This window comes from Martes martes (assembly GCF_963455335.1).
Source record: "Martes martes genome assembly, chromosome: 3".
NCBI lineage: Eukaryota > Metazoa > Chordata > Mammalia > Carnivora > Mustelidae > Martes > Martes martes.
This window is the reverse complement of record NC_137890.1, coordinates 192,348,563-192,361,571: the sequence shown is the minus strand read 5'-3', so window position 1 is coordinate 192,361,571 and position 13,009 is coordinate 192,348,563. Positions and strand designations below refer to the sequence as shown.

At 44.2% G+C, this 13,009-nt stretch overlaps 1 protein-coding gene across 1 annotated transcript in view; it reads right to left on the bottom strand.

Annotated features, from left to right (window-relative positions):
* STAT4 (signal transducer and activator of transcription 4) overlaps positions 1–12,152 on the bottom strand; it is a 92,378-nt gene extending 80,226 nt beyond the window's left edge. The window contains exons 1-3 of the mRNA XM_080799159.1: positions 12,052–12,152; positions 9,299–9,427; positions 7,658–7,802 (exon numbers count right to left, since the gene is read on the bottom strand). Coding sequence (XP_080655285.1) covers positions 7,658–7,802; positions 9,299–9,426 — 273 coding nt within the window. The 5' untranslated portion in view covers position 9,427; positions 12,052–12,152. The remainder of the gene's footprint in view (positions 1–7,657; positions 7,803–9,298; positions 9,428–12,051) is intronic.
* Between the last annotated feature and the right edge of the window lie 857 nt (positions 12,153–13,009).

Sequence of the window (13,009 nt, the reverse complement as noted above, 5' to 3'; positions counted from 1 at the left end):
CAATTAAAGCAGTTTTTTTCCCCCTCTCTTCCTACTGCAAAAACTTTTCTAATCCTCTACCTTGTCATGTCAAAAATCTCACTTCACCTGATACTCGGGGCCAACTATAGGATTTTTGCAGCCTGGGTGAGAAGGAGCTCACCATCCTCTCAACTTTCGAGGAGCTTTCAGCTCTAGCCCATATTTTTGCTCAGGCAAACCCAAACGAGTTTCTTCTTTGAGGAAGAGGCCATGGCGAAGCAGAGAGCAGAAGTTGTGAGATGTGGCTACACTTGCAAGCGCCCCCTCACCCGCGGGGCCTAAAACACTTATTAACAGAATAGTTACCCTGGTCGGTGAAAAATGCCTCGTGGGTTGTGGGATTGTTAACCACAGAGTTAACGCCAAAACCCTGAACACAGCCTTCTAATTGATGGAGAATTTTTTTCTATTATCAGACAAGCTTGCTGATGCCTGCTTCCCCTTACTTCCCAAACACTAGTTTTGAGGAATGGCCACAGAAGTTCCTCTAAGTTAAAAACCAGAACATAGGAGGTGTGAATTGTTTAGACTGTAAGCTTCATGACTTCCTCCAATAACATCACTAGTGCTTAAAATGTGACCAGTAACAGAGCAAGGACTTATTCAATATTTGCTGACCGAATAATAAGATTGCTATATAATATTTATAAACGACAAGCCCAGCACAAAGTGACACAAAAAGTATGAAAATGAATAGATGAATTAATGTACCACTTGGAAAATGGTATAACAAAAGAAAACCACACCACACCACACATTTCAAGATGAAAAACAGTAAGTGGATTGAAGAAGGATATTTTAAATTGGGTTTTTAAAATTTGGTTCACCAACATTGTCTTGCATCCATACTCCCCTCGATACAGTAAATATTTATTTATTTATTTGACAGAGAGAGAAATCACAAGTAGGCAGAAGTAGGCAGAGAGGCAGGCAGAGAGAGAGGGAGAAGCAGGCTCCCTGCCAAGCAGAGCGCCCAATGTGGGGCTTGATTCCAGGACCCCAGGATCATGACCCAAGCCAAAGGCAGAGGGCCCAACCCACTGAGCCACCCAGGTGCCCCTGGAGTGAGCTTTTTAAATCAGAGAGAAGTTGATGTTATACCCCTGCTCAAACCTGTCAATGGCTTCCCGTTACACTCAGAATAAGATTTGGATTCCTTACCAAGGCTCCCCCAAGCTTCTCTACAAGACAGCTCTCACAGACCTCTTTGATCCATCATCTCTTGTTATTTCATATTTTAGATGTAATCCACAATTTGTCTAATAACTGTTGAGTTTTGTCCACTTAGTAGACATTATTTGGATTTTTTTCTGATACCTCGTTTTCATGCTTTCAATTTTTTTTTACAGATTCTAATTGTTTTTATTCTTTTAATTTCTTCTGTACTCTATTTTCACTTGTAGTGGTACTTTTGAAATTTTACCATGCATGCATAACATCTGTGTTCAATTTCCTTCAGTAGCATCTATGTGGTGAATTTTCAATTTTGCATAATAGTTTAGCTGGGTATAGAATTTTAAGTTGAGGAATATTTTATGCCAGCTCTGTGAAGAAATTTATTCTACTCTTCTCTCGTTTCTGTTTTAAATTTGGCTTTGTTTCCCTCTCATTTCTGTGTAGGTAATAAATTTATTCTCTCTTGTTACTTTTGGGATCTTTTCTTTCCTTCTGGTGTCCTTCATGCTTGAGATCTGTATTTCTAGAATCCAAGAATGTATGACAGTCCCCAGTGCAGCTCCTACTTGCAGTTAAAAAAATTTTTTTTGGTTCTATAATTTCTTCTAATGTGATGTGCTTACATATGCAATTAAAAGTCTGTTCTATTTTATCTGGCATTTCTATGCATTTTTGTTTGAAGTTTTTAAATTTATCTAGAAATTAAAAGTCAATACTGAAATTATGGACTATTTCAAAATGAACAGTAAAAAGACTACATATTAAAGTACATAAAGTACTTCTCAAAAGTATATAAATTCATTTATAAGAAAAAAAGAGAAAGGCTCAAAATAAATAAAGCACTTGAATAAAGTAGTTAGAAAAAGAAGAAAAAATTAAACTGAAGAAGTAAGACAGATACACCCCCAGATTGGTATGTGATATATGACCACTACAAGTATGTACAAAGATATGGAGCCAGGGCTCTTACCCAAATAGGAGAGTGTAAACTGGTATCACCATTTTGGAAAACAATCTTGGCATTACCTAGTGCAAGTAGAGATGTACATACTCCATGATTCAGCAATTCCACTCTTAGGTATTGATCCTAGAGAATTTCATGCATGTTTCATGCACCACGCAGCACACACAAGAACGTTCATTCCAACATCAGTCCAACATTGTTTGAAATAGTGAATGAATACTAGAAGTAACCCACATGCACATTGACAGTACAATGGATAAGTCATGATATCTTCACACAATGGAATACTATATAGCAATGAAAATGAATAAACTGCAGCTGTACACACCAACCCGGATCAATATTAGGAACAAGATTAAGTGAAAGAAAATTATCAAGAATAAATATACTTTAATCCCATTTATGTAAGATTCAGTAACTTGCAAATGTATACACCATGTTTACTAAGGATACCACATATGTGGTAAAACTATAACAAAAAGGAAGAGATGGATAAATGCAAAAATTAGATTAGTGGTTACTCTGGATGGGAAGAAAGCAGAGTGGAGTTGGAGAGGGGGCACGGGAAACTCTAAGATTCTGGTAACCACTGAGTATGAAGTGTCAACAGCCAGTCTTCTATTTGCATATGTATGTATAGATATCTGGAATGACACTCACCAAATATTAATGTTGTTATATGTAGGCAGTAGATTTTGGATTATCTCATATGGTCTTTGCCTTTTTTTTCTGTATTACTTTAATTTTTTATTATGAATATGTGCCGTTTTAATTCTTCTTCTTATTTTTTTTTTTAGAGAGAGTGCCCACATACATACAAGGGGAGGGAGGAACAGAGAGAGAAGAGAGAAAATTTTAAGCAGGCTCCACAACACAGGGCTCAAGCCCATGACCCTGAGATCATGACCTGAACCAAAATCAAGAGTCAGACGCTTAACCAGCTGAGCCACCCAGGTGCCCCCATTTTAATTTTTTAAATGTCATTCTGAGGGAGAAAGGAGAAAGTTCTTATAAACTGCATATTTGTGTCTCCTTAATTCATATGTTGAAGTCCTAACCCCTAATGTGATGCTATTAGGAGGTGAAACCTCTGGGAGGTGATTAAGTCAAAAGGGTAGAGCCCTCATGAATGGGATTAACATCTTTACAGAAGATAACCTAGAGAGTTGCCTCCCCACTGTGCCCCATGAGGCCCTGTGAAAAGACAGCTGTCTCTGAACCAGAAAGCTGAATCAGACACCGAATCCCGCCAGCACCTTGAACTTCCTTGCCTCCAGAACTGTGAGAAGTAAATGTCTCTTATTTCAAATCCACCTAATCAATTGTATTTACAGCAGCCTCAGCAGGGAACGATACAGTGAGGAAGATGAATAAGGAGGAGTCTTGTGATAGAAAGCCCCAAAACAAAGATCTAGCAATCAAGCCCCTAGGTATTTACCCAAATGGGTTGAAAACTCATGCCCATCCAAAAATCTGCACATGAATGTTAATATCAGTTTTATTCATGATTGCTAAAAATGGATCAACAAACTATAGTACATACATACAGGAGAATATTGTTCAGTGATAATAAGTTAATAAGTTATAAGTTAATAAGTGATAATAAGTTACAAGTTACAAATCTCAAGTTACAAAGAGACATGCTTAAAAGCATATTATTAAGTGAAAAAGGCCAATCTGAAAAGTCTCTAGACTGTATGGTTCCAACTATATGACAGTCTGGAAAAAGCAGAATAGAGAAAAACTAAAAAGATCTGTGGTTGCCAGGAGTTTGGGGTAAGGAAGAGAAGGATGAACTAGTAGAGCAGAGGAGATTTTAGGGCAGTAAACCTGAAATGGTGGATATATGACATCATGCATTTGTCAAAACCCATAGAAGTGGACAGCACCAAGAGAAAGCCTTCATGTAATAAGTTAATAATAATGAATCACAACAGGTTCATCAATTGTAACAGATGTACTACAGTAATGCAAGATGTTTCTAATAGGGGACACTGGGGAGAGGCACGTAGAGTGGGAGTATAAGGAAACTTTCTGTACCTTTGCTCAACTTTTCTATAAATCCAAAACTGCTCTAAAAAAATAGTCTATTGGTTTAGGGGCACCTGGGTGGCTCAGTCGGTAAGCATCTGCCTTCAGCTCAGGTCATGATCCCAGGGTCCTGGGAATGAGCCCCACATCGGGCTCCCTGCTCGGCAGGAAGCCTGCTTCTCCCTCTCCCACTCTCCCTACTTGTGTTTCCTCCCTCTCTGTGTCTCTCTCTATCCAAAAAAAAAGAATCTTTAAAAAAAAGAAAAATAGTCTATTGGTTTAAAAAAGAAAAAAAAAAAAGCCCAAGAATAAGGCATAGCATTCTTGCAATATCTAGGGCAGGTGTTTCTTTTTAGTAAATCCTAAGCTTACCACATTCTTTAGAATTTTTTAATGCTTCTAACACCCCTTGGGTAATAGACGAGTGTGATTCTCCTCCCACTGCTGAGGAAACTGAGGCAAGAGAGTGTACACATCTTGCCCTGGGCTGTAGGGCAAGTGCTTCCGGGAGTCAGGATTCAGCCTGAAGCAGTCCTTTCTCCTGGCCTTGACCTGACCCTGCCTCCCCTTAAAGGGGCAAAGGTGAGCTGGACATCAGTGTTCAACTGGATGTTGAAACTGAAGACCTCAGCTGCTCTGTAAAGAACTAAAACAAATCTGCTTTACGCTGGTTTAATTCTCCTGGAACTTTATTGTTTGCTCTTCTGTGCTGTAATAGTTAACACGGATTGCACTTAAAATCTCAGAGGATGGAAACGTTCAAACCAGACAAGCACAGTGTCAACAGTCTTTTGATAGGAGGTTTTTTTCTCTTTTAATTCTTGGGGAAGCGGGAGATGTTGTTTTATCAAAAAGACATTAAAAAAACAAAATAAACAATAGTGGGAATATGATATATTAAAAAGAAACATAAAATGCAGGTTTGTTTAGGTCTACAACCATGGTTGACAATGTTCTCTATTACTATTTTTTATTGTATTCTGAATTAATACAAATACCCGAGAAACATAGCTTACAAAATGAAGGAAAGAGCAACTCTTCGGTCAGTTCAAAATATCTTAAGCAACCAAACTGTTTTTTTGAGTTCCTCGTTGGCAGGAGAACCACAGTGGGTACCGGAGGGAGTAGGAGGTCAAAAAAGGAGGTCAGGCTTTCACTTCAAAGAGCCCATGACCTGCTTAGATATATCCAGCACAAAGGAGATGCTGGTTATCTTGCAACCCACGCTCCGTGAAGGAGGGTGAAGATTTCCTTGAGGCACTGGGACATCCACAGGTCCTCCAGGAAAGACTGGGAGCTGGGCTGGCGTGAGAGGGATGGCATTGCATCCTTAGCCATGGAGAGAGGCTCAGAGCCTTTGAAGAGTGAATTTGGTAGTTTGGGACTAGGAGGTCTATTCTTCTGGGGCAAGGATGTCGAGGAGCTTGGGGCAGTTTGTTGGGAAGGGTCTACAGAGATAAGATGCTGGAGAGCCAGTGACAAACACAGAAGAGCTTTCGCTTGAGCCAAAATGTGAATGAAAGTTACTGCACGTTCTTGAACTCCCTCAAAATCTTATCTCCAACCCCCCCAACCAAAATGGGCTGTAAGTTTACCCTTGATTTCACCTAAGAAAATCCTTTTCTTTTACCCATCAACAACAAAAACCATTTATTGGAAGCCTACTATTTTTTTTTTCCAGAATAAAAACTCCAGCCTTCCTTAGAATCCCAAAAAATAAATAAGATTCATTCCCACTTACACGAGAAGATGTGAGCATTGAGAAAGATTAAGTAATTGCCCAAGGTCACATTTTGAGAATTTTAAACTTCAGAATTTCCAGATACCATGCGTCATTCATTTTACCCATCTGTGTCCCTCCAGCCAAGTGACCTTAGGACCTTTGCTTCTAGGCCAGATAACTATGACTGATATGCACACACACACAACACACAATACACACATACACACACACACACACAAACACACACACGATACACATACACACATTTTTATTTTAGGCTTTGGGGGCCAATCTCTGCCACTAAAGCGCAAAAGCAGCCCGAGTCAATATGTAAATGAAGGGGCGTGGCTGCATTCCGCTAAAATACAAAAATTTGAATTTCGTGAAATTTTCATGTCACAAACTGATTTATTTTATTTTTATTCTTTTTCAGCCAGGTAAAACTGTAACAACCATTCTTAGTCACGGGCCCTCGAACAGGCAGGGACTTACTCACATTTGACTTGTGAGGAGCAACGGCCCACCGTTGTTTTTTTTTTTTTTTTTTTAAGTTTATTGATCGGAGCCCTAAGCTAATGAAGCCAAGGTTAAATGTCTTATCTCTGTAAGAGACTGCTTGCTTTATGCTGTGAAAAATCCTCTTTTGTTGGCAACAAGCTATCCTCCTACCTGGGCCACGTGTTTTGTAAATCTGTAGGGGATTACAACAAGGGCAAAGACAGCTCAGTGCAATTCATACAGTAGGAAAAACAACATATATTTCCCTCCCACAAATGCTAGTAACTTCCAGCACACTTCTGTGATAGTCTAGGTAAAACTTTCTAAAAATGTGTTCATTATAACTTTGGGGTTTTAAGAATGCCTCACTGAGAGATGGCACATGCACTTTTCATGTTGTCTAATACACTGGAGAGACACTCAGGAAATAACACAGCAATTCACGTTCAGCTTCAGTATGCATGTTAGCGCCTCTGAGTTTAACTCAGTATCAGGCTGCCCTTAATTCTCTAGATCCTTGTTCCACTCCCATTCATTCATTCATCCCTGTGATCAATGAATATTACATTCTCCTACATATCCAGTCTTGTGGTGGGCTCTGGGAATTCAAAGCTGAATATTAAAGTCCCCAGTTTGGGGGAGAAGACAAACACATAGAAGTTCTACCCATAAAGGCTATACTAAGTGCCATGGTACAGATGTGTTGCAGATGTTGCGAGAACACAGACCGCAGACGAAAGAGCTTTGCCTGGGCGAACTTTTGGAGAGCTAGAGGCGGGAGACCTAGAGCTAGGGGCCAGAGAGTACCCAGGAATCTTTTGGAGGAGGTAAGATGTGACCCAAATCCGGAAGGATACATACAACAGTGAGGCCTCCGTCTAAGATGGGACGATACCAACTAAGTTGTTACTTGAGAGAGAAAGGCAAGAGAGGACGAGCTGTGAACATATAATCTTTGAAATCCTTGTTCCAGCATTGTCAGATTTGAACATAACTAGTCAACGGTCACAAGAAAATCACACATGTCCTCCCGTTCCTCCCATGTACAGTGTATTTCGGTTCAAAATTTCATGAAAAACAAACATGAATTAATAAGATAAAATGGAGCATAAAATGATAAGAGAATTCACATTTTCCCTCTTAAATCTGAACTGAAAATAATATAAGGGTACATATTTGATTTTTTAGCTGAGTTCAAGACACATAAATCAAAACATTTTTGAAAAAATAGAATGCATTCTCACCTGCAGAACTTTCCTAATTCTTTTCAGATTGTGTATCAAGAGCAGGTTTTTCTCTTTGGAAACGCGACCTAACTGTTCATCCAGTTGTATTAGCAAGTTTTGAAGAAGAATTGTTGCCATGGTTTCATTGTTGGAAGCCGCCTCCCTAAAAAGCAAAAGTGTTATTGCACAGCAGGAAACAACCTGGTAAAACGTCTACTGTTTTACCATACAAATTTTAAAAGAGATCTATCTATTCCACAGTGACAAGCATTTAAAGGCTTTTACAAATTAAATTGTACACATCAAAGTAGACTCAACATCACTGATCATTGGGGACATGCAAGTCAAAATGTGAGCTACCACTTCACACCCCTTCAAATGGCTTTTACTGAAAACCCTACACGACAAGTGTTGGTGAGGGTGTGGAGAGACTGGGACCCCTTCCACAGCCACTGTAGAAAACAGGACGGAGATTTTTCAAAATATAAGCAGAAAATTACACACAACAATTCCCCTTCTCGGTAGATCCTCGAAAGAATTAAAGGCAAGGCCTTGAACGGATATTTGTATGTCAGCGTTCATACTAGCTTTATTCACAATAGCCACAAGGTAGGAACGATTCCAATGTTAATTGGCAGATGAATAAACAAAATGTGGCACATCTATAATAGAATATCATTCGGCCTTAAAAAGAGAAGGAAATTCTGATTCATGCCACATGAATGAATCTTGAAAAAACATGGTAAGTGAAATACTTCAGCCACAGAAGCACACATATTGTGTGATTACATTGACGTGAAGTGCCTGGAGTAGTTACAGGCAGAGAGACAGAGAAGAGGATGGTGGTTGCCAGGCCTGGGGTAGAAAGAGTGAAGAGCTCTTGGCTAATGAGGGCAGAGTTTCAGTTTGAGGAGGTGAAAAAGTTCTGGACACAGACGGTGGTGATGGTTGCACAGCAAGGGAAATGTGCATGATGCCCCCAAACTGTACATACTTTATAACAAATGGTTAAAATGGTAAATGTTATGTTATGTATATTTTATCACAGTAGGAGAGAGGACTATTCAAAACAAAAAAATTAATTGTACAAGATAAACAGAGCTTTAAAGAATGATTTTAAAATATAGTAAGAAAAAATATTTACATTGAGACTGTAAATTGGAAATTGAGATAAACAATAGGTTCATTCTGTGGCTTTTTTTTAAAAAAGATTTTATTTATTTATTTGATAGAGATCACAAATAGGCAGAGAGGCAGGCAGAGAGAGAGGGGGAAGCAGGCTCCCTGCCGAGCAGAGAGCCCGATGCGGGGCTTGATCCCAGGACCCTGAGACCATGACCTGAGCCAAAGGCAGAGGCTTAACCCACTGAGCCACCCAGACACCTCATGGCTTTTTAATATTTAGAAATTACTGGGATTTGGGCTTACCAAAAAACCAAAGCCCTAGAAGCATTTAGTTTTCATCTATAACAGATGAAACCAGAAAGAACAATGATTCTCTTCTTTTGAGGAAGTTTTCCAAATGATTGAAGAAAATTCTTTATCTGAAAGAACGCATCTCCGGAGTCAAAAGCAGATGAAAGAATGAATTCACAAAGAGAGAGCATAAAGCATTTATACATCAACCTCTAGAGAAAATACAATAATGCTTGATCCTACCAGTCTTGATTTTCAATCCATTGAGCCAACAGATGTCGAATTTCCATAGGAAAGTTGTCATCATAGAATTGATCTACTTGCTCCAAAAATTTGATTTCTAATTGCTGGACTTGATTCCACTGAGACATGCTATAAATGAAGAGGTAGAATTAGAGTTTAAAAATAATGTAAATAACGGTGGTACATGTTTTTCTCCCATAGATTTTTTTTGGAAGATTTTATTTATTTGACAGAGAGTGAGGGGGGGAGAGAGAGAGAGAGAGAGAGGGCAAGAGTGAGCCCAAGCAGGGGAGAGGCAGAGGGAGAGAGAGAACCAGACTCCCCACTGAGCAGGGAGCCAGATGTGGGGTTTGATCCCAGGAACCTGGGATCATTAGCTGAGCCTGAGGCAGACGCTTGACTGACTAAGCCACCCAGGCACCCCTCCCTTAGGTTTCACACAAAGACAGAGTTGTCCATTAGTTAAGTAACTAAAAAAAATTTCTTTTGTAGTCACCTTATATAAGAAAACAGTAAAGAGAAGAAGTTTTCAACCCAAAGATGAAGCATCCTCAGCTTTTTCCTAAGTCATAACTAATCAAGGGGAAAAAAGTTCTCTATCCCCAAAGCATGTCCTGCTTTGCTCTAACAGGAACTCCAGAACTTTCTCCAGAAAGCGTTCATCCCCCCAACACCTCCGATCTGTCGCACAAATCTGTGTCCTCAACAAACTCCTTTCTTACCCCTTGTTCCCTCTGCAGTCTTGACTTTGAGCAGCCTGAAGGCAAACTGTGCCTTCTCAGACCCTCAGTAGACTTTCTGTGTGAGGAGCACCTCATCCATCCAACTGCCCATCGTTTTTTCTCTATTTCAGAGTTGTCTGGCTTCCTGAGTCGTACTTATAAGCCTAGACCTCCAGTCAAGTTTGGTCTTAGTTATGAAGAGTTTCATGTATGCATTTCTGTGGGCTCTAATTCTTTCAGCTTGAAATCTCTCCGAATCCATACACATTTCTGTTTCTCCGTGTGATGATCCACTATGATTGGGCAGAGCTTTTACGGTCGACTTTTAATTAGTCTCTGGTGTATGACTGACGGTGGTTAAACCCTCAGGTTAACTGAGGAGGAAACCACACTAGGTACATGTTTGGCAGAGGCACTCACAAAAAAACAAAAGTATGTGTTTCCCCACCTTATCCTACTCTCGCCAGTTAGAAGCTTTAGACATTTCCCAACTCAGGGAGATGAATACGACATCTTGAAGTTAGAGTATTTTACTTTTTCCAAAGTCAAAGTTCTGATAGTTTTATCACCAATTTTAGATAAAAGAACAAAACTTTTACATGATGAATCACCAAAATATCTCGGCCTGTCTTGTAGGTAAGTTAAGATTTCCCTTTGCCTACAGAAGGGCATGATAACTGATTTCATGTAGTTCACATCCTCAGGTTTCAAATGGAACCACTCTGGGGCACAGTCTCCGTGATCTAAATCTATAGAGGAACGTTTTGTTAAAAGAAAGAAACCGGGAAAAGAAAGTTTTATTTTCATTTCACTTTGTATCTTGAAGACCTGTTACGCGCCGCATTCTCGGCATATTGTGTCTCTCTCAGCAAGTGCTTGTTAAATGAGGGGCAATTCTGATGTGGCTGTGCGTAGGGCAGGCGGAGAGTTAGTTTTATTCCAAGTTTAAAAATGAGAAAAAATCCGAGGGACAAGCAAAATGACTCGTACCCAAGATGCATCGCTCCTAAGGACCCATCTGAGGTCTCCCGAAACCAGACCCAGCTGTCTTCGCAGATGCTGGACATCTGCATCCACCTGTCTCCATGGGTCTCTGCCTGTACTTGCAGGTCACACAGAATTGGACCATTTGTTCCCATGCTACTGTGACATTGTCCTGCCGTACCCCTGTCCACTTGTTCTCCATACCGGTGAGAGCACATGAGCTGAAAACACCATTACAATCATTATCGCTATTTTTCTTAAATCCTTGCTGTGATTCGGATGAAAATCTGTTTTTCCACTGAGAAGTAACTGGACGGAACCTGTCCCAGAGTTCGGCTCATGACTGGCCGGACCTGGGTCCACCTCCCAGAGAGCGGAACCTGAGGCTGAAGGCGGGGAGGATAAGGCGCGGCCCAGGGCCCTCCTCTCTGCTGAAGCCTCTAGAAAGGCCTTTAGTCCTTCCTCTCCCTTCCTTGCGCTCTGCGGGGCCCGCTGTCCGGGGCCACTTCTCCCACCGCAGGAAGACGACAGCGCGTGTCTCTGGACACCGGGTGCCCGTCTGTCGTCTTTGAACGTCCGGCCCTAGGTAAAGGGGCATTTTGTCCTGCCGTCTGGGAGCTGACAGGGCCGCGCGGGCTCTGTGACTTGCACAGGAGAGGACATGCCCTCGGTGTCCCTCCTCCTCATCCAAGCCGCAGCCACCGGCCGCCCCAGCTCCGGGGTTCCCCGGACCCAGGCGCCCCGTCCGCTGCCCGGCCCGCGGCTCCGAGGAACCGCCTGAGACGCGGGGGTCCCTTCCCGGGGACACGCGTCCGCATCGCCACCGGCGTCCCTCCCGCCGCGCGGATCCGGGGCTGAGCGCCGAGCGTCCCCGACACCTGCGCCGCCTGCGCCGGGGCGTCCGTGACCTCGTGCCCCGGGGCCGCGGAGGACCCGCCGCGCGCAGCCACCCAGGGCGCAGCGACCGTCCCGGCGCGGCCCCGCCGCCCGCACAGCGCGTCCGGCCCGCGGCCGGGGAAGCGACGCCAGGCCGGGGCCGCCCCTTACCTGGCTCCGCGGCCGTCCCGTCGGCGTCCGGCCCCGAGTCGGAGTCGCCCTCACCGTCCCCGGGACGGAGCCGCTGACGCCATGGTCGCGGCGGCATTTGCATGTCCCCTCCCACGGGAGCTTTCCTGTGCGTCAGAGCCAGAGTCCCGGGACTTCACGGGGTCGGGGCCCGTCGCGTCCCGCCCACTCCCCGGGCCGGACGCGCGGGCCAGCGGGGACCGCCGGGCCGAGCCCCTGCGCAGGGCGCGTCCGTCCCGGGCCCGCGGGTGGCCCCGGGGCCGCGGGCGGGGGGCGACGGGGGGACACACACCCCTGTCTTCCGGAGCCGCAGCTGAGACCCCCCGTGGGACTTACGTGCCCGGAGCTTCTCGGCCCCTGGAGGGACCCAAATACCAAAGTCTCCGACCTCGCGGGGCTCCGGGTCCCGCAGGGGCGGCTCGCGCGGAGCAGGACGGCCTCGCGGGAGGCTCGGGCGGGCTGCGGGCGTCACGCCGGCCCCCGCGCACCCCGCACGCTCCGTCCCACGCGCCCGCCGCCGCGTGCCCGGTTGCCGCGGGACCTCGTCTCCCCCTTGTGACACGGGCCCGTTCGAGAACCCCGGAGCCGGAGGGAGCCTTCGTCCCCGTGGTTCCAGCGCCTCTCTCCGACCCGAGGACGCGGAGGCCGGGCTCTGCACGCCCTCGCGGTGGTCTTTTTGTTGTATCTCCTCCGAGCTGGATCCTAACCCGCGACACGAGTTCTCCTCAACGTGCGGGAACATGGAGATAAAAACACAGGACGATAGACTGACGGGGCAGAGCCAATGACCCGACCCGCTTCTGCGTGCGTCCCCAGCAGCAGACCCGGGTGCGGGCCCGCCGCCGCGCGCTCGGACCGGCCGCCTGGCCTGCTCTTCCCCGGGCTCTCCTCCGCTCCGAACATCAGTATCACCATCCCCTGCTTGCATTCCTCGCCCCGG